General features: G+C 33.8%; 1 protein-coding gene across 2 annotated transcripts; it reads left to right on the forward strand.

Moving 5' to 3' along the window:
* The first annotated feature begins 2,883 nt into the window (after positions 1–2,883).
* Positions 2,884–21,023, forward strand: LOC149776239 (uncharacterized). 2 transcript variants are annotated; one of them, XM_089942644.1, is made up of 6 exons: positions 2,894–3,092; positions 6,226–6,329; positions 6,593–6,894; positions 12,340–12,543; positions 14,655–14,742; positions 18,037–21,023. In XM_089942644.1, the coding sequence occupies exons 3-6, from the start codon at positions 6,891–6,893 to the stop codon at positions 18,311–18,313; spliced, it is 573 nt and encodes a 190-aa protein (XP_089798770.1). In that variant the 5' UTR covers positions 2,894–3,092; positions 6,226–6,329; positions 6,593–6,890; the 3' UTR covers positions 18,314–21,023. The 2 variants fall into 2 exon arrangements, with proteins under 2 accessions (XP_089798769.1, XP_089798770.1); XM_089942643.1 differs by lacking the exons at positions 6,226–6,329; positions 6,593–6,894 and having other exon boundaries at positions 2,884–3,036.

The following is a 21,023-nucleotide window of genomic DNA, read 5'->3' on the forward strand; positions in this document are numbered from 1 at the left end:
CTATACTTTAATTGCAACATTTTACAACTCAAACATTGATTGTACCACTATACTTTAATTTTAACATTCCACAACTCAAACACTGTAACATGTTACAATTAAAGTATAGTAGTACAATTAGTGTTTAAGTTGTAAAACGTTACAATTAAAGTATAGTGGAACAATTAGTGTGTTTTTGTGTGTGTGTGTGTGTGTGTGTGTGTGTGTGTTTGTGTGTGTGTGTGTGTGGTTGTGCGATTTGTCCAGTTCGCCTGTTTGCAAAATATTGCGAAACATTATTTCTTAATTTTGTTTTCCTCTCCCACTGCCTTTGGTGAAAAGACGTTCGCTTCAAGGCACCTGAATCATCACTTGAAAAGAACTGAATTTGGTCCAGGGAGGTTTCAGGTTCGAATCCGGTTGAGTCTTACCAAAGACTTACAAAATACATCACCATTAATAGGTTAGTATTAGGACTAGTCGGCCTGGTGTCAGGATAATGTGACTGGGTGGGGCATGATCTTGCATATCTGCGGCATGATGACCCAGTGCTAGACATAACTATAAACCGCCACACTGCAGACATGGTAGCGATATGACTGGGAAATAGTTAAAGCTGCACACACACACACACACACACACACACACACACACTTTATCCCTACAAAATGCAACACAAATTGAGGTTTCATCATTAAGGGTGACAATAAAAAAAAATTTAAACTTTAAAAACTTTAAGGTCTTAAAATATCTACGTAACGGAAAACAATCGAAGCCAGCAAGTTTAGCAAAATTCAACAAATAATTTATTTCCCTAGAATACAAAAAAAAAAAAAAAAAAAATTAAAAGGAAATTACAGTCATGTGATTTAAATCCCAAATAGTCCTAACATTTCTATCACAAGTCCAAAAGTATAGAATGTTCCGAATGAATTCCAGTATTGAATGTGATACTGTGCCAGTAGACTTGAATTAGATGATGTGCCAACGATCTTAATATATCACAATGATATAATTCAGAATGTCCTTGGATGAATTCACATTAAACTCAGTTATTTAATCCAAAAGTCAATAAGCATTTTGTAATTAAAAAAACAAATAATTCAAATAAATAAATCCTCTCAAATTATAACTGAACAGAACTAAAATATTAATTCCAATAAATGATAACAGAGGAATGAATAATTTTGATGCAAAGTATCTTAGATACATCCCTACCGCACCTATGTACAATAACCTATTCTGAAAAAATTTCACATATTAATATAAATCTTTTCCAAACTGCAAACAAGATCAGGTCTGTTTACTTCTATTTTAGCCAATCGACCTGACAAATATCAGGTAGACTAGAAATCGCCAAAGGGAGAACCAATATTCTGAACTCAGATCTAAGTAAACATATTTACAAATATTATGGGTCACACAAACCCGTCGAATCAACAGATGAGCGTAAATTTTCCCAAGAGTGAATACAGGGTATGCTCAACGAGCAATACTGACACTGAGAATTTAAGAGTGGAAAAAAACCCCACTCCACAACAATATGTGTTCCTGCAAGATACTCGTACTGCGTGGAAAGCAAATTGTTATACATATGTTTATGTGTCTTGAGATATAAAGCAGTCAGTCATAGATGAAAGTAGGAGGAAGAGGCAGGCAGGAGGGTGTGGGTGTGACCCCATTGCCCTCGTGGGTGTGACCCCATTGCCCTCGTGGAGCCCTCATCAAGCGCTTGGGTCGGTGAAGTGTGGATTGAAAGTGCAGGAAGATGATTCACCGACCACCATATATATATATATATATATATATATATATATATATATATATATATATATATATATATATATATATGTGTGTGTGTGTGTGTGTGTGTGTGTGTGTGTGTGTGTGTGTGTGTGTGTGCGTGGTGATGGTTATTGATGTAAATCTGTAAATTCATGGAGCCAAACTGTGGAGAGGTATTCGGACCAGGATACAAGTGGACAAATTGACTTTAGTGAGTTCCCAATATAGGGCAATGATAGAACTGTACAATTATAAGAGAGTTGAATAACATGACTTGAGTGCCGTTTACAAATTCATCCTTACCATCTACAGTCATGGAGAAAAGTTAAACACACTATAGATATACATAATAAATTATTATCATTAACTATGTGAATGTATGAAATATTTAAAAAGCGGGAGCTACTTTATTGTTGTAGGTTGCAATATAAGCACAAAGCGTAGCAAATATTTGGAATGGAACCATTGAATCTTTAGAAAAATCGGAAAAATACCCCATCCATGACTACTTAAGCTAAATTCTAAAAGATGTATGTTCCTATACTGATACAACGCAAAGAATAATGCTAATTTATAGAGTTTCTTTTTAAATATGCGCTGGAAACGTATTGAAAATTTGATGAGAAATTTTAAAACTTTAAATATCTAAAAATATTTGTCTGCGACCCGCTATTTTCCTGACCAACAACTTTACAAAATTATACACTATATACTTCTAAATTTACACTGAGCATTTCTCTAACCCCCCGTCTCTTTTCCTGACAGTGACATTTTACCATCCGACCCAAAATCACAAAGATCAATACTCTTATGTCTAATCCCGATACAATTTCCTTCCCTAATGAATGTCATATTCTTTCTTACCAAATATAATCATAATTTGTTACCAGTGAGCCATATATTGTAGGATTCTCTTTCTTTTTTTAAAATGTAGTGTTGATAGTACTGGCAGTAGTAATAGTAGTAGTAACAGCATCAACAGCTTTATGATTAGCTAAGAGAGAGAGAGAGAGAGAGAGAGAGAGAGAGAGAGAGAGAGCGGGGGTGGGGGGTAATGCGAGTTTGATCTCTCATTTGCATATTAGTATGGTCCTTATAGGTGTATTCACTTCCGGTAACTTTCGATTTGGAACCACAACAGCTCTCTAGCTACAGTAATAATGTTTCTTGTAGGACTGACAGGTGGAATTGCAAGTGGCAAAAGTACTGTGTCCAGCATGTTTAATGAGCTTGGATGTCCATTGGTTGATGCTGATCTCATTGCAAGGGAAGGTGGGATTAAGAAGTCTACAACCTCCTTCATAACCAAGCCACACATTCTTGTTTCTGTAAGTGAAAAAAGGGACATCTACTTAAAACACTAACTCTCCTGGTCAGTCTACACAGGGTGACTTAATCGCGCGAGACCTCTCGGCGATACACAGTTTATCTATCCGTACTGTCGCACATTTTCTTGAGGTTTATGTGCAAATGGTATATCTGCATCGAGTTGGAGTCGTCGGTTTTGACTCATTTCAAGCACTTGCTTCATCTTTTCAGAAATATAATCCATTCCTAGCTATACCCATGTTTAATTTCAAATATTCTTTGAGCAAGGCACGTAGCTATGCTGAAGATAATTTTTGAAAAATGCATTTTGAAGGAGTAATATGTAGTTTTGGGGAGTTACTGGGGTATGATTGTTGCATATTTATGATTTACTGCTAAGATGATATGCCAGGAGCTGACCAAAAGTTGCAATCTAAAAATAGTATGGATGCAAAATTTCCTAAATGTGGATTTTAGCACTTTTCTCATCAACATTGGAGACTTTTCCAGTGTGTCGAAAATTAATACATTTCTTATAATACATTGAATTGAATAATGCTGTACAGTGTTTACACTTGTACAAGTAAATAAATAAGAAATATAAGTTGCTGTATATCCATTTTTTTCGTATGTAAGGTAATTAGGCATAAATAGTCCGTGGTTGTATGTTAGAATACACCTTGCTTTTATACACACCAAAATAAAAGCAAATTCAGCAAAATCAAACAATGTATAGCTGTGTTAATATTTATAAAATTTCACGTTTTCTAGTACCTGAAAAAAATAGTAATGCAATTTAGATAAAATATTTGGAAACATAGATGGCATAGGGGTAAACCCATGATCAGAATGCTGCATATTGGATATTGGTGCCAAAGGAGCATCTCAGAAATTTATAAATTTAAGATGGCTTTCAGTTCTGTTTAATCACATTATCTGGTGAGTGAAAATGTAGTTAATAGTTATATTATGTGCCAATTTTGGGCAAAATTTTGACATACTTCTGCAGTGTAAATTATGTTCAAGCCTGTAATAATGACTCACTAACTACTTCTGTCAAGTTGGAAATTTATCTTAGGTTTGGAAGACAAACCTGACCAATTTAATTTAAAACTCTATTTGAGGTAGGTGCATCATTGAAAATTTTGAATAATATCTTAAAAAGGTTTTAAATATTGCTGTTTCTAAAGGTTAAGCATATATTTGTGATTTTGCTTTGTATAAATAAGTATAATTCCATGAAAAAATGATCACCTGAGTACAAGGTATGGTACAAATATATACCTGAGCTGGAATGCAGGTCTAATGTTATTTTTCGAAAAGCTGTTAAAAGTTATACCCGCTGCTTGATTGATTGTAGCTAAAGCATGCATATATATTGCAGAATGCCAGTGATATAGTATTCCCTAATGTTTTTCTGTGTATGCTCACCACCACATGACCTCTGTTAAAAATTCTGTATATTACATAACTTGTTATGACACACTTCACATGAATCTACTTCTGTATTCTATATGCAACTAAAATGTAAAAATATAAATTTACTTGGAAAAAATCAGACTTAATTTAGGATTTCTATAGCTTTTATTATTTTTATGATAGTTTTAGTTTAGGGAGAGATTTCTTGTCAGTAGCCAAAAGATTTGGGAAAAATCGTGACTGTGTGATAAGACAATTATTTACTTAGCTTCTAAACCATTTTGTAAACATTAATTGATAGTGTGTGTATCCAGAATATGGATCCATTGAATGTACAGTTTTGGAATTTCAAAACTGTCTTGTATTTTCATAACTTATGTCTCTAGAAGTGCAAATGATCAGGAACAAATGACATTAAATTACAGGAGAATTTTTTTCTTCAATTTACTATACTTGTATTGTATCCACAATCTACAACTTAGGTAAATTAAATAAGTCAAAATAAGTTAATATCTAGATTCATTTAAATGATATGACACAATTCGCTGTTAAAGTGAAATTGCTTAGTTGCCGTCAGATTTGGTCGACCAAAATATCAATAAAATTGATTTGCCCATCAGAGATATGGTAAACAGGTAAATGGGTGTTTTTCTTTCAAATATTTACAAATTATATTAACAAGGAGCTAGTGCTGCCAGTGGACACATGAAACTTGTATAATACTGTATGCAATTCTGTACAATATTATTGATGCAGCTATCCAATGTCAGTTATGTTTCTGTGCTATTTATTAGCAGAATGGATGCCTGTAGTTGATTTACTGGTACACTACAAGATTAGCTAGTAAGGTTTTTTATGTGGACTTGCTAATTGGAAAAGAAGGGAAACTAGGAGATTATAACATTATGTCAAAACAGAGTAGCATCAAAGGGAATATCCATGAGTTTATGTGCAATTTTGGAGAACCTGACTAAACCACCCCCTGAGCATCTGTCTTGAAGAGATCTCCAACCTAATGTTCCACTAGCAGTTTGTGAAATTTACATGATTTTTTTTTTACCCATCAAGATGATACGCTTTTAAATTTTGTCTACTTTTTTCTGTTCATATTTGTTTATCTGCTCCAGAGAATGTAGGAAGAATCAACTGCTGTTCAGTTTGGCATTATGAGTAGTTCTGCTTATTCTGTGTTTTTTTTTATGGGTTTTTTTTTAACATAGACAACCAAGAATTTCTTTTTGGGACTTGTTATTCTTATGATAGGGTGATTCCAGTTTAAGTCATGAGTAATGTCAATACTAGTATATTTAACATGATTCCCTGCTGCTGATTTTTTTTATCAGTGTCTGAACACACCTACATTGTATGAAAATTAACATGAAATAGGTGATGCATCAGATTTCAAAGTGAGTTAGTCACCTTGTGTTGATTGGGAGAAGGGTTTTATCAAATGTTATCCCATTTTTCACTGACAGAACGAGGTGTCTCTGATTCAAACTCTATATCATAATTGTTGATGTTCATAAAAAAAACATGTATTCAAATCAGCATTTCTCTTCTCATTCATAAGAATGTTTCATACATGTCATTCTCCTGGCACGTTGATGCATGACACGGCAATAAGATTAGAATTGCTAAATAACAGCTGACATGTACACAAGAGTCTGTTAATTGTTTACAATGTTGCTGTTGGAATTTGGGTTGTTTAAGGCCACATATGGAATGTTTTTTAAGGTATAAAAGGTGGTCATGATGTTTTCTGAGCCTTTGATTAAAACTGGCAGACCATTGGCAGGAGACAAGATGGAGAGACCAACCATAAATAAACACATGCTAGAGTAAGTATTTTGATTTTTTTAATCATATTTAATTGTTACTGAATTGTTCAAGATGTTTTAATAGTAATATTTAAGGATAGATCTTACAATTGATGGCAAAATGCAAAAAAATGTGTTTTCTCCCAATGCTAAGAAGTATTAGAACATAATGCTTTAATATATTACAAGATAACTAATTTTAAAGTTGAGAAAAAATATTCATTAAAGCATACATATTTTTTCACTGTTTATTTCAAGTCTAAATCTTTACGTTCAATCTGCAGTGGTGAAATCTGCTAACAGATTTTTGGAGGTAGGCCATGAAGAGACAATAGCCCTTGAGGATGAGACTCAGGAAGACATCTTAAATCCAAGTCAGGAACATCCTTCATGGGGTGAACAGACATGTAGGAGTATTGGAAAGCAGTCAGCAACCTTACAAACCCAGCAACAGGAACTTCTTTATAGGCTGAGCAATATTGTCCTGTCAATACAACATTTTATATGATGTTATAGAGGTGACATTATCCATTCTTAGTAAAATACAAAGTGATTCAGGGGGAAATCTGGACCAGAGGACTAATGAGTTAGTAATCACAGTGAATGTCATCAGTGGTCACTAGACTAATGAGTTAAGTGTGAAGCTTAGTAATCACAGTGAATGTCATCAGTGGTCACTAGACTGATGAGTTAAGTGTGAAGCTTAGTAATCACAGTGAATGTCATCAGTGGTCACTAGACACTAATCTTTTGAGGGAAACTAAAATTGCTATTGGATTTAATTGGAACATCTTTACAATGAACTACAAGATAAACAATTCTTCCTTTTTATGTAATTGACAATATACTGACTCATATTAATTAATTAATATCGTAACATTGCCATCAGACTGATTTATCTTCAGAACTTGCTGTTTTATTTAGTTTGAAGAGAATACATATTATGGCAAAAGATGCGCTCGTTTGTTTTGAATCCCCTTGGAAACATCAAAGTATATGCCAATAAAAAATCTACTGGTTTAGAAGCCAAACTACTGATCAAAATTTGTTAATCTACTGGTTTTGAAATCATGGTTCTGTCACATGTATGATGTTTAAAAATGCAAACAGCTTCCATCTTTATCTCAGTAAGTTTGGGAGAGGGGGGTGAGTGGTTTGTATTTGTTCAAATTCTAATGTTCAGTCATGGTTCCTGTAGTCTTTACTGAGACCCACCAGGCTACAGTTTTTAAGGCCTTTCTCAGTGTAGAAAAATTGAGAAAATATCTGGCCAAAAAGATTTCAAAAACTGGTTGTCCAGCACATTTGTATGGTTGCCTGGTAAATTTACTAAATTACTGCAGTTGTCCCCAAGGTTGATTTAATCATAATTTTATTTATATATAGGCTTAGCTATTAGAGTAATAGCTAATATTATGCAACAATAAATGTGATTGGTTTGATTCTTTATACATGCCATATTTCTTGAGCCAAAGTTAGCCAACAGAAACATTTGTGACAGTCACGCTCTCAACAGGGAGTTCCAGTGGGAAAATTACCTTTTAGGTCAAGGGTATTCAGTGTGTAAAGTCAAAGATAAAAGATACCACTACCATATGATTTGTTGTGTGTTGACAAAAACTGAAAATTCACAAGCCTTGTTTATTTAAGGGTTGACATTGAGGGGCTAATAGGAATGTGATTGTGTAATCAGATAACGAGCAGCCAACACAAGTTAATTATTGTGGCTTTTCACCAACAGAAATCACCCAATACTCAACTACAAAGTGATATGGAGATAATTTGGACACTGTCCTGTAGGTATCCAGAGGCACAATTTAATTCTCAAATGTTTGTTGTGGGAAAAAAATATGAAATTCCATAATGACTTCTAACATTATTATTTTTTTAAAAAAAACAATTTTTTCTTCAGTTGCCTGTTTGGGCTTTTTTATTGGGGAAATTCGTTGCCAGTCTTAATTTCTGATTGTCGTCGGCTGCCGGACAATGGACTTTTCTACCAATATTCACTGCTGAGCAGTCATCAAGACTGAATAATAATAAGGCAGGTGGCTCTCAGTAGATATTATGGACAAGTGTTTGTCCAGGGTTGGACAAAGTTTGTAAAAACTGTCTGCAAATTTAAACTTGCTGTGAGGGTTGTTATGGTTGGGGCAGTTTAAGGTCGCTTCCCACCTGTCCTTTTATTCTACTTATCCATGCTATTCTTCACTCTCCTATTTCTCCAAATTCCTTCTCTTCCTCCTCTTTAATTTCTCTATACTCCTTCTCCTCCTCCACCACTTTCACCTCCAGACCATTTTCCCCCTCCTCCACTTTCTCCTCCAGACTCATTTTCCTCCTTCTCCACCCTCTCTCTCTGACTAGACTTCATCGACAGCTAGTCTCACTTCCATCTCCAACTCTTGACAACTTGGGACTCAATTGAACCTGAAGTTCTGTGTCCCCTAATAAGCTTTCTTTTCAAAGCATTGTCTTTACTTAAAATCTACCTCTAGGTTTTGCCACCAAATTACGAGTGGCTCTCATGGAGTAACCCTATTTTTATCAATCTTCTCAGGTGAATACTAATTTTCTCTTAAGAGTTATGAAGGTTATCATTCAGCCTGCGTTGTAATCGCACCCACTATCTGAATTCCAATTGGATACTGCTGTGAACTGATCTAATCAAACTTAGCGGACAATGTCCCTCTCGCTGTCTGTCAATGTGGGTGTGGATAAGAACACACCTCGTTCACCTTGCGGGTTTCCCTCTGATCTTAGGACTAAGCTGTAACATATAGGTGTGATACAGCAAGCCATTGTCAAATCATGTGATTGGTTGCCTTTGCCAGCTCAAGTTTTCAGTCTCTGGTGGGTCATGATAACATAGCCAGCAGCAATCTTTAGACATCAAACACATGGCCGCAGTAATATTTCCAAGACAGTAGATTATAGCTTATACATGACTTTATAGCTGGGGCTTTGCAGACGTGACACTTGCCCATGGGAGATTTGAGCTTGCTCCAAAAATATGGCAGCTTACGGTAATAACACAAGTTAAAAAAATAAGGCAACAAACATGTTTGTTTTAAAAAGAAATTGTGATATATTTTTTTTTAACCCAGCAAAATCTAATTTTGTTTTCTTTCATCCTATTTGCATGATAAAATCATATGCCAGTAAGTTAACGTTATCAAAAAATATCTAGAGGTACATGTAGTTACATAGGTGAGATGTTATTATGGTGTAAATGATATATAAACACTACTCTTGGCAGGTAGATGTTTGGTACAATAATTGCACTAGTAGATAAATCCACATGGACAAAATACAGATGTATGAAACTATGGGTTTTTATCTAATGGAGGCATGTGGAATATATACTCACTAAATTAAGGTTCTGATATGTTTTTTGGTAAGTTCACAGAGTATAAAACTTGTAGAACATACAGCATTGCAAAGTGAAAATGACCTATGTCCAGGATTCTCAAGTGGTTTCAAAACTGAAGAGACATTTGATCTTTGACCTCATAATCTCAAGAGTCAGAATGAAAAGAGTCAAAAGTGAAATCTGAATCGTCATTAGTTTCTGACAGCAGTGGTGAGCTCATATTGTAGCTGGTATTGTTTGATTATTCATGGAGCTAACAGATTTCTTGTCTAATGTTGAATAAAGAAAAACATTTGTCTTGAATATTGTTGTTGTTGTGGGGTTTGACGTCATTTTTCAGCACATGATAGGCTATGCATGGCGGCCAGTATTAATGGTAGAGAAGAACCTGGGAAAACCCCGGAAAGAACCACTGACCCACAAGAAGCTACTGGTAAGCTTTCTCACATACCCGCATTGGCCGAATCTTGGACTTGAACCCACACTGACAGAGGTGAGATGACAGTGATCCATAACGGAGAGCGCTTTAGACCACTAGACCACTCAGGGCTCCATTGAATATTGTAAAAAGCAGATAAGTGACAGTGAGATGGACATGTTTTTCTTTTTCAAATATCCTTTCTGAATCTTGTATTTGTGTTCCTCATTCTAATTATGTATGACTGCATGTATATTTGTTAATTCAGCAGAAATTACTATTATATACATAATTTTATTTTTAGCTTCTCACCGTATTTTAATTTTAACTTCTGAAGTAATTTTTAACTGCCAACATTGACCGATACAACTATGAAAGTAATATAGGAATCAGATATCTTATTTCTGTATCATAACCAATTCAAACTGATTATCAGGAATCAAAATAATGTGTATACACAACATGAACTAGTTTTGTCAAGAGTAAACGTGACAATTGGTACTTATACTTTGAAGTCCTCTGTCAAAAGAACATGTCAGTTAATTAGTTTCTTCTATTTTTACTTTCTAAAATACAGGGAGAAAAAAAAACTCTCTGCATTCAAGTTTTCAACTGATGGACTTAGTGATTTAACAGTTTATCTAACGTAACAAAATATTCTGTCTTGTTATTCAGTCTCAAATAATTGTAAAGCATGAAAAAAGCACTGAATTTTCAAACATTTTCCAAATTGAAGCAAATATTTTTCCAATAAAATACAAGTAAAGTTCATCCACTATGATAGGTGGCTTTGTGAGCCACCATACTTTTGACATTAGTTTATTTTTCATATGTATGTACAGGGAAAACTCACTATAACATAATGGTCATGGTCCATATATATTATGTAACAGACTATGTATGTATGTATGTATGTAGGTATGAGTGTGTGTATGTAGGTATGAGTGTGTGTATGTATGTATGTATGTATGTATGGCAAAACACACTATAACATGATGGTCATGGTCCATAGAATGCCATCATTATATGTAACAGATGTGTGTATGCATAAGGACACCTCACTATAACATGATGGTCATTATCCATAGAATGCCATCATTATATGTAACAGATGTGTGTATGCATAGGTACAGCTCACTCATGGCCTATTGGTCATGGTCCATAGAGTGCCATCATTATATGTAACAGATGTGTGTATGCATAGGTACAGCTCACTCATGGCCTATTGGTCATGGTCCATAGAGTGCCATCATTATATGTAACAGATGTGTGTATGCATAGGTACAGCTCACTCATAACATATTTGGTCATGGTCCATCGAATACCATCATTATATGTAACACGTGTGTCCATAGGGACATGATGGTCATGGTCCAAAGAGTGCCATCATTATATGTAACAGATGTGTATATGCATAGGTACAGCTCACTCATGACCTATTGGTCATGGTCCATAGAGTGCCATCATTATATGTAACAGACATGTATATGCATAGGGACACCTCACTAAAACATGATGGTCATGGTCCATAGAATGCCATTGTTTTATGTAGCATACATTGAATTGTCATTACCATTGAATTACCAGAAGAATATTTTGCATATATATCATCCAGGCTGTACAAGAGGGTAATGGAGGTGTTGTGTGTATATCATTTAAGATGTTCAAGATGGGGCTGGAGGTGTTGTCTGTATATCATCTAGGCTGTACACTAGGGAAATCGAGTTGTGTGTATATCATCTAGGCTGTACAAGTTGGGGATGGAGGTGTTGTGTATATATCATCTAGGCTGTACAGAAGGTGCATGGAGGTGTGTGTGTGTGTACATCATCTAGGCTTTACATGAGGAGATTGAGATGAGTGCAGAACTTCAGGGTTAATTGATGCATTTACCATATTAAATTCATGGATACTTAAAACACTGTTTAATTTAAGTTTTAACAAGGAACTGATTTATTTCAGCAGCTGGTTGGTTGAATATGTGACAGTTTGCAGCCAATATGATCTATGCTAGTGTGCATCAAGGCAACTTTCATTTTGTCCAATTTCTCTTCTGTTTTCTATGTAAAGTTGTGCCTGATAATTGCAACAACTCTTTCCTGTGTGAATAATTTTAATGACTTTCAAATACTTAAATAGGACAGTAAATTAACTAATTTATTGATTAGAGTAAAATTGACTTAAATGTCTCATTTACACAGAATTTAATCACTGTTAACTGGGAACAATTTTCTTTGCAGTTGTTGAGCCTGGACAACCTGCATGGAAGAAAATTCGAGAAACATTTGGGGATGTGGTTTACCTAGAAGATGGGAAGCTTAACAGAGAAAAACTGGGTGAAATTATATTTGGAAGTGCAGAAAAACGTAAACTCCTCAATGGCATAACCCATCCTGAGATTTACAAAGTGATACTCAGGAGGATTTTGTGGCATATGCTTAAAGGTAATATCACAACTCCAAAATATTAGTTGGTTGTTTTGTTATAGATCTATATTCTACATGTTTTGTTAATGTGCTTGGAAAAGTGTCCAATGCAAATAAGTTCTAACTCCCATTTAATTTGTGAATGTATCCATTAATTAATACTCTATTATTTTTAGACCTTAATCAAATTTCAGCTGTTATAGACTTATGGAATCTGTGAGAGATTGGACAAAAAATAAGGTGGTTGTCACATAAGTGTATTGTAGCATTTAGATCTGTGAAAAATTTGATATCAAACTACTATGTGGTTGTATTGAATGTATTGTAGCATTATGAAATTCTTTGAGAGATTAGACATGGAATAATGTGGTTGTCACCGAAGTGTAGTGTAGTATTATGAAATCTGTGAGGGATTAGACATGAAATAATGTGGTTGTTACCTATGTGTATTGTAGCATTATGAAATCTGTGAGGGATTAGACATGAAATAATGTGGTTGTCACCTAAGTGTATTGTAGCATTATGAAATCTGTGAGGGATTAGACATGAAATAATGTGGTTGTCACCTAAGTGCACTGTGGTATTATGAAATATGTGAAGATTAGACATGAAATAATGTGGTTGTCACTTAAGTGCACTGTAGCATTATGAAAATCTGTGAGAGATTAGACGTGGAATAATGTGGTTGTCATCTAAGTGTATTGTAGCATTGTGAAATCTGTGAGAGATTAGACATGAAATAATGTGGTTGTCACTTAAGTGCACTGTAGCATTATGAAAATCTGTGAGAGATTAGACATGAAATAATGTGGTTGTCACTTAAGTGCACTGTAGCATTATGAAAATCTGTGAGAGATTAGACATGAAATAATGTGGTTGTCACTTAAGTGCACTGTAGCATTATGAAATATGTGAGGGGTTAGACATGGAATAATGTGGTTGTCACCTAAGTGTATTGTAGCATTATGAAATCAGTGAGGGATTAGACATGAACTGATGTGCTTGTTACCTAAGTGTTCCATTTATACTTGTGCTTAAGTTTGGTAAAATTAAAAACAACTAAGACCCTGACTGGCCATCACACATGGCATTGGGAGATCAGAGTGTATGCTCCTTATTCTATTAAATAACTTAAAACAAATTTCATCGACCCATATTTCTTGGCACATTATACAGTGGCAAATCTGGGTCTGCATTTGCCATTGGCTCTACCATATCCTGGAGTATTGTAGGTAATTTTAATGGTTTCTCTCTAGGTCTCATGATAGAAAATAACACAGTCATTAATTATCATGATCTCAGTGAAGTTACTGTGAAAGAAAATTCATTAATTTTCACGATCTCAAAGTTAAATAAAGGGAAATAAGTCATTAATTTTAAAGATTTCAGTCAAAGTCCAAAAAAGGAAATAAGTCATTAACTTTAATGATCTGAAATTAAAACAAAAGGAAATAAGTCATTAATTTTAAAGATGTCAAAGTCCAAAAACAAAATGAGTCATTAATTTTAATGATCTCAGAGTCCAAAAATAGGAAGTAAGTCATTAATTTTAACACTCTCAGTCAAGGTCATGAAAGAAAGAAAATAAGTCAATGAAAAATTTATAAGAATTTTGAAAATCATAATTGATTCATGACCTGTGTATATCAGATTCTCGTGCTTTCTGTTGTTGAAAACCAATGCCATCTCAACAATTGTGCTGAAGGAATTTTATACCTAATGTGTACTTTTGTTTGTGTATTTCATAAGAGAAATGTATGATCGTTAAACTTACAAATTAGATAATTTTATGAATACTCACTCAACTTTTTTCTTATAGGTAATTGGTGACAGGTACTCTTTCCCATACTTTCTATATAATGGCCCTTATTTGGTTATACCATAGATGTTAAAGTAAGTTTGCAACAAGAGAATGCTCACCAGCTTGTAAAATTTTAAATGATGTTTGACTGCCTTGACCTTGTATCTATGTAGAATATTGAATCTTAAGAAATCAAAATATTTTAGCATTTTAATACAATCAGTTATAAGTGTATTTAGTGATGAATGAGATTGCACAAGTTTGTATGATAAAAGCAAGAATGAAGATGATGCCCTTTTCACAAATTTTGGTTGAAATTTCTTTTCAGGAAGTCAGTTTGTTATGCTTGACCTCCCCCTACTGTTTGAGAGTGCTAAAATGGTTCCCTTCATGACCTTTACAATTGTTGTATCATGGTAAGTATTATTTATATTAGCTACTGTAATTACTGCACAAGTAGTCGCATGAGTTTGTGCAGTGAGATGAAGTGGGTGCAGTGAGATGAAATGGATGCAGTTTGGGCATCTGGATTTGGTCATGTCCTTCCATCCATTTTGGGAATGTATTAGCAACATTGTGCAGAAACCGCTTAACAGAGACAAATTATATATGGCTGCCATATTTGTATCCATATATGGATAACCTTGTCAGAGTTTCAGGCCAGTAAGGAAAGGTTTTAATTTGTTTACGCATTTTTGAATGTTTTAGCTCTAGTGGTAATGGACCAAATAGGCCATTGGAGTGGTCATCGGTTGTCTATTGTCTCACGATTGGTTAGCACTTCTATACTAAACTATTTTCTTTTATTGCCATGAAAACTCACACTTATCCCATGTTCTCATTGGTCATAACTGAATATAGTGAAGCCTGGACATTCATTGTGTTCATCACCATGGCAATCTTGAAAAATAAATTATTTGCTGAGTGGAAAGTCCTACTGACATGGGGTTTTCACAGCAAGATTTCTTATGATGTCTAGTTGGGACTAAGTGAAGAATGTGTCAACCAGATATCCAGTATGAATCCTGCAGCAGTCACAGTGACAATCCTCCTGAAAAAATGGTCATATCAACATTTGATCAGGATCACTCTCTCTCCTTATCTGGATGTATGATGTTAACACAACAGACTAATCGATAAACAGACTAGAGACTGATTGGCAAACAGACAAATTGACAGAGAAATGGAGGGATGGATGATATAAACAATCTTATAGTTAGTCCCCACACCCAACACTGTTGTCTCGGTTGGTTGGTCAAAGAGTATGTCAGTTTTAACTCCAATGGATCCAGTTAATTTCACTTTCTGTGTACCATTCTGACAAGCCATGGGTGAAGAGCTGAAAAAAGAGTGTACAGCAATTTGGCCTATGGAATGCTACAGTGTCTTTGGACCTATGCTGGTAAAACTGGCTGACAAAGTGACCAACAGAAACAGAGAGATGATAAAAACAATTTTAAGATCAGTAGCAATGAAAGTAAAGTATAATAATGACTGAATGTTAGAATTACCTTTTTTAGTTTGTCACATTGCTTAAACTATTCCCCACTTCTTTTGTTATACTTGTCCATGATTTTATGGCAACATTTTCACTCTTTGGAATGCTGTCATGTAGTGTTCATAGTGCTAAACTTTGGTCATTGAAACCAACTTTCAAGCTTAAATCGCAAGTGTCTCTTTTATGTTTTTAGTCACCAAGAATGAAAATAAAAGTAAATTATCAATATATATATATATATATATATATATATATATATATATATATATATATATATATATATATATATATACATAGAGAGAGAGAGAGAGAATCATATACATAGAGAGAGGGAGAATCAATGGCCATTTTTTACTTGTATTTATAAACTATATTACATAAAGATAATTTCACTTTCTCAAATCCTCTCCCTCAATATATGTGTGTGTGTGTGTGTCTTTCTTAAAGTTGTTTGTAAGATATGGAATATAAAAGTATATGGATTCTTTACTTTTATTTTTGGCAAGTATTGGCAATTATAATGTTAGTCCATTTGAGGGACTGTTGTTTGAACTTTCTTGACATAATCCTTCATTACACATTTAAGCAAAAACCTCATGGTAGACAAAGTGAATTTAATTGGTTTCTTTTTATTTATATATAGCTCCATTGATTTGATATTAAGGTGATTACAGCAATTTATCAAAAAAAAATTTACCTTTAGGATTTCTGTAATGAAATTTTTTTAATGACAACCTTGGAAGCACATTTCAGCATAAACAAGTCGGAAGCACATTTCAGCATAAACAAGTCAAAACAGTGAAATGTGTTTGCATATGTAGATGACATGACTAAATTTTAATTGCATTATATTAATTTTACTAATTGTTATCAATCATTTTAAAGTTTCTGGAGACATACTTCTTGGTCTGCAGTGGGGAGGTGATGGTATCTGCAATTTACAAACACAAATCTTGTCCTTCTTTACTAGTTGAAATAAAAAAGTGTTTAATTACATCTTATTTACTAGCCTCTCCTCTTTGTGCTCTGAAGTTGGGAAATTTCAAATTTCGTCAAAGAGTTGAAGATGAGGATGACGATGATGATGATAACAGTAACTTTCATTGCTTGTAATATCCAGTCACCATGTTTTTTTTTAATGATATATTCCCCTCACCCAATATGCCTGATTACCCTACTTCTGGCCTTTTTCCAGGGGTTATAACCTAAATATGTTACATATCCTGCATCCATCTCCAATAACAGTCTGTGTAAGGTTTTTAAGGGAAATGGGTCAGACTTTTGCTTCTCTTCTCACAGATAGTTATCATTTGAGCAATTTGCTTACCAAGTCAGGTGAATTTCTACCTTGCAGTATATTAAGAGATAAGACTTACAACAGGAATGATGGACAGACAGACAGACAGATAGAAATTATAAAATTATCCCTGATACTTAAGCATCATGATAATCAAGAGGATGATAATATTTTCGGTTATTTGTTGTATTTAGTTAAAACATTACTTTATCATCAAAACACAAGTATCCATTTTTATCCTTGTATTTAATACATAACTTTATCATCAGAATACAGTATCCATTTTTATCTTTTACATTGCAATACAGTTTCCATTTACATTCTTGTATTTAGTTAATATATTGCAATACAATATCCATTTACATCCTTGTATTTAGTTAATACATTGCAATACAGTATCCATTTACATCCTTGTATTTAGTTAATACATCACAATACAGTATCCATTTACATCCTTGTATTTAGTTAATACATCACAATACAGTATCCATTTACGTCCTTGTATTTAGTTAATATATTGCAATACAGTATCCATTTACATCCTTGTATTTAGTTTGTACATTGCAATACAGTATCCATTTACATCCTTGTATTTAGTTAATACATCACAATACAGTATCCATTTACATCCTTGTAATTAGTTAATACATCACAATACAGTATCCATTTACATCCTTGTATTTAGTTAATACATCACAATACAGTATCCATTTACGTCCTTGTATTTAGTTAATACATTGCAATACAATATCCATTTACATCCTTGTATTTAGTTTGTACATCGCAATACAGTATCCATTTACATCCTTGTATTTAGTTAATACATCACAATACAGTTTCCATTTACATCCTTGTATTTAGTTAAGCAGAATACTGTCCATTTTTAACCTTGAGATTTAAATTACTTGTACACAGTTCAGAGGAACAGCAGCTACAGCGATTGATGAAACGGAACAATTTTTCAGAGGAAGAAGCTAGAGCGAGGATGAAATCTCAAATGCCTCTTGAAGAGAAATGTAGGAGAGCAACATATGTGATAGACAATAGCAACAGTATTGAAGATACACAGAAACAAGTCAGGATTTTGTATGGCAAACTACAAAGAAGCAAAGCTCATTGGAAACTAAGATTCCTTCTTCTGTCTACGATTGTGATCTTAATAGGATTAGTGGTTTATTTTGGTGGGAGATAGTATGAATAAGGTGGAGAATGCTTTATAGGTAAACTTGATTCAGGTCACAGTATATATTATATACAGGATTCATCAACATTTGTTTTTATACTATTGGTAGACATGCATGTATTTGACCATATTTTCTGTGGGGTAAAAATAAATATTTATTCTCAATGTACACATCATGCCATGATGTTGTCCGATTTCCAGTCTGTCCATCGGTCAATCCATCTATTCATCCATTTGTCAGGTTGAATTTTCTGCACTATAACTTAAGTTATAAACCCTGTACCTTGACCTAATTTGTGGACATTGTGCATTAACGGAAATGAAAACATTAGTGACTTTGGGATCAGTAGGTCAAAGATCAGGGTCACTGTGGCTTGGAGTTGAAAAATGGTTTCTACGCAATATTTTAACTTATAAATCATGTACAGCTGTACCTAGACCAAACTTAATGGATGTTTCACCATAGGAGACTGAAAGAAACGTATTAACTTCAAAGTCAAGTTCTGTGTCACTCAAAGAGGACAAACAGGTTCTGCAAAATACCATTAGTAATATATATTTTTTATATAGATTTGATTGAAAGCATATACTTAATGTAAGAAAAGAAACAGTACTTATTTGGGATGGCAGAAATAGAAGATAAAGTTTGTTTATTAAGTAAAGAAGAATGATTTCCACACAAAGACCATGACCTAACTTATCGGATGGCTTGTCTATGTGGAAGAAAAGCACTAATTTAAACCAGTTGAAGCATCCTGAACCATTTCTGAAAAGCACCAAAAACGGTTTGGGTGTGTAATGTTGGCTAATAATAATAATAATAATAATGCTTTATTGATAGAGGGTGACTCATTAGTCAAGTACTATTCTCTCTTGAGGCTGTCAAAGGAGAGTATAACAATGCACATTATATGAAGATAGCAATAATTACTAGTTATTTTAGCATGTTTAGTATTAAAATATTAAATGTGAAGACCTATTGGGAAAAGAAAAACCAAATAATGCAGAGCAACAAAATAGTATGCTGTGTATGATCTGTTTCCAGAATATATATGGGCTAAATAACGGTCCACTTTAACATAATTAAGCCAAGGATTATATTATTATGTGATGGTAGTACTTGGATATTTGTTGTTTTAATAAATCAGTAATTTTAACTGTCAAGTACACAGTGATGTATTTTACCACATGATCATATAGTACAGGTAGGTTCTTTTTTCATCCTTAGAATCCAAAACAGATGTTTCATGTATATCAAAGGTTTCTTCATGAAAATATCAGAGGATGCTCCAATTGTAACTTATATGGTGGTCAGGAGTCAAGGTCACACTGAGTCACATAGAGAAATGAAAACTGTTTACACTATGTATAATTAATTTTATGCTCCATACGTTGACAAAATTTGCCCTGACTTGTATGTCAGGTATTCAAGAAACCAATATAATTTGGAATGAAAAGGTCATGGTTGTGGCCACAGTGAAACAATGAGCAATTTTATGAAAACAACTTAAAGTATACACCACAAAATTGCACCAAACTTTGAGGATGGGATGCTAACGTTCTTCAGGTGTTGTGTTGGGAGTTTAAGGGCCAGGGTCATGGACCTAAACAAAACAATAGGTTTCTACACAACAGTTAGTTTGCTATGCCATCCTTTTCAAAAAGAAAATGGTTTGCTTTTTAGGGAAGGAACCATTGTTTATAAGGTTACAAAAGTCAAGGTTTAGGTCACTCTGACCCATTGATCTCTGCCCTTTAGAGTCGGCCATGTCCAGCTAATGGCTACATATAGAATTATCAAACATAGAACAGATTTATAATGTATCAGATGTATAATGTGTCAGATGTGTAATGTATATCAGATGCATGTGTAATGTATATCACATTGTGTAATTTGTATCACATGTGTAATGTATTAGACATGTTTTGTATATAAGATGTGTAATGTATATCAGATGTGTAATGTATATCACATTGTGTAATATGTATCAGATGTAAAATGTATCAGACATTTAGTATATCATTCCAGTAACATTTTTCTCTTGCTCAAGTTGTTCATCAGCAATGATTGCTTGTATACAAATTAAACCATAACTTATAAATAAATGGTGCTTATCATGTTATGCATGTACGTTTATAGCGAAGTGATGAAAGATACACAGAATCGGTTTAAAGGTATCTGCATCTAAGGCAGAAATTGTTGTGAAGAAAGTTACATTTATGATAATTCATGTTATTTAAGAGATGAAAAAAGTTTTTAACCTCAGTATTTTATATCTAATTTGCTGCTGGTGATAGAGACCAGATGTTTCAATTTATTTAATTATAAACACCATAATTGTTGATTGAAACTTTTGTGACTAAGGGACTTCATTTCTTAACAGATGAATACATACAAATCCTAAATGTATCATTAATTCAAATTTGTATTAGTTTGCAGATGAAGAGGCATATTATGAAGGAAATACTGAGTTAATTAATAACGGGTCATAAACATAGTTTATTAGTAGTTAGGTCCAGAATGAAACATTCCATAATGCAGCCCATTTTGGGTTACACTAAATAACTGAACATATCTGCTAGTGTTTTTCATGGCTAAAATCTAGTGACTGCTGGAAAATTCCAAGACCAACCTTTAATAATAATGTTAATTTTTTTTAATGGTTTATGGAAAAATGATGAAAAAGATAGTAAAATTTTGGTTATTTTGAGTTCTCAG

Source organism: Sinohyriopsis cumingii, chromosome 18 (assembly GCF_028554795.1).
Source record: "Sinohyriopsis cumingii isolate HCF-2022 chromosome 18, ASM2855479v2, whole genome shotgun sequence".
NCBI classification, from domain to species: domain Eukaryota; kingdom Metazoa; phylum Mollusca; class Bivalvia; order Unionida; family Unionidae; genus Sinohyriopsis; species Sinohyriopsis cumingii.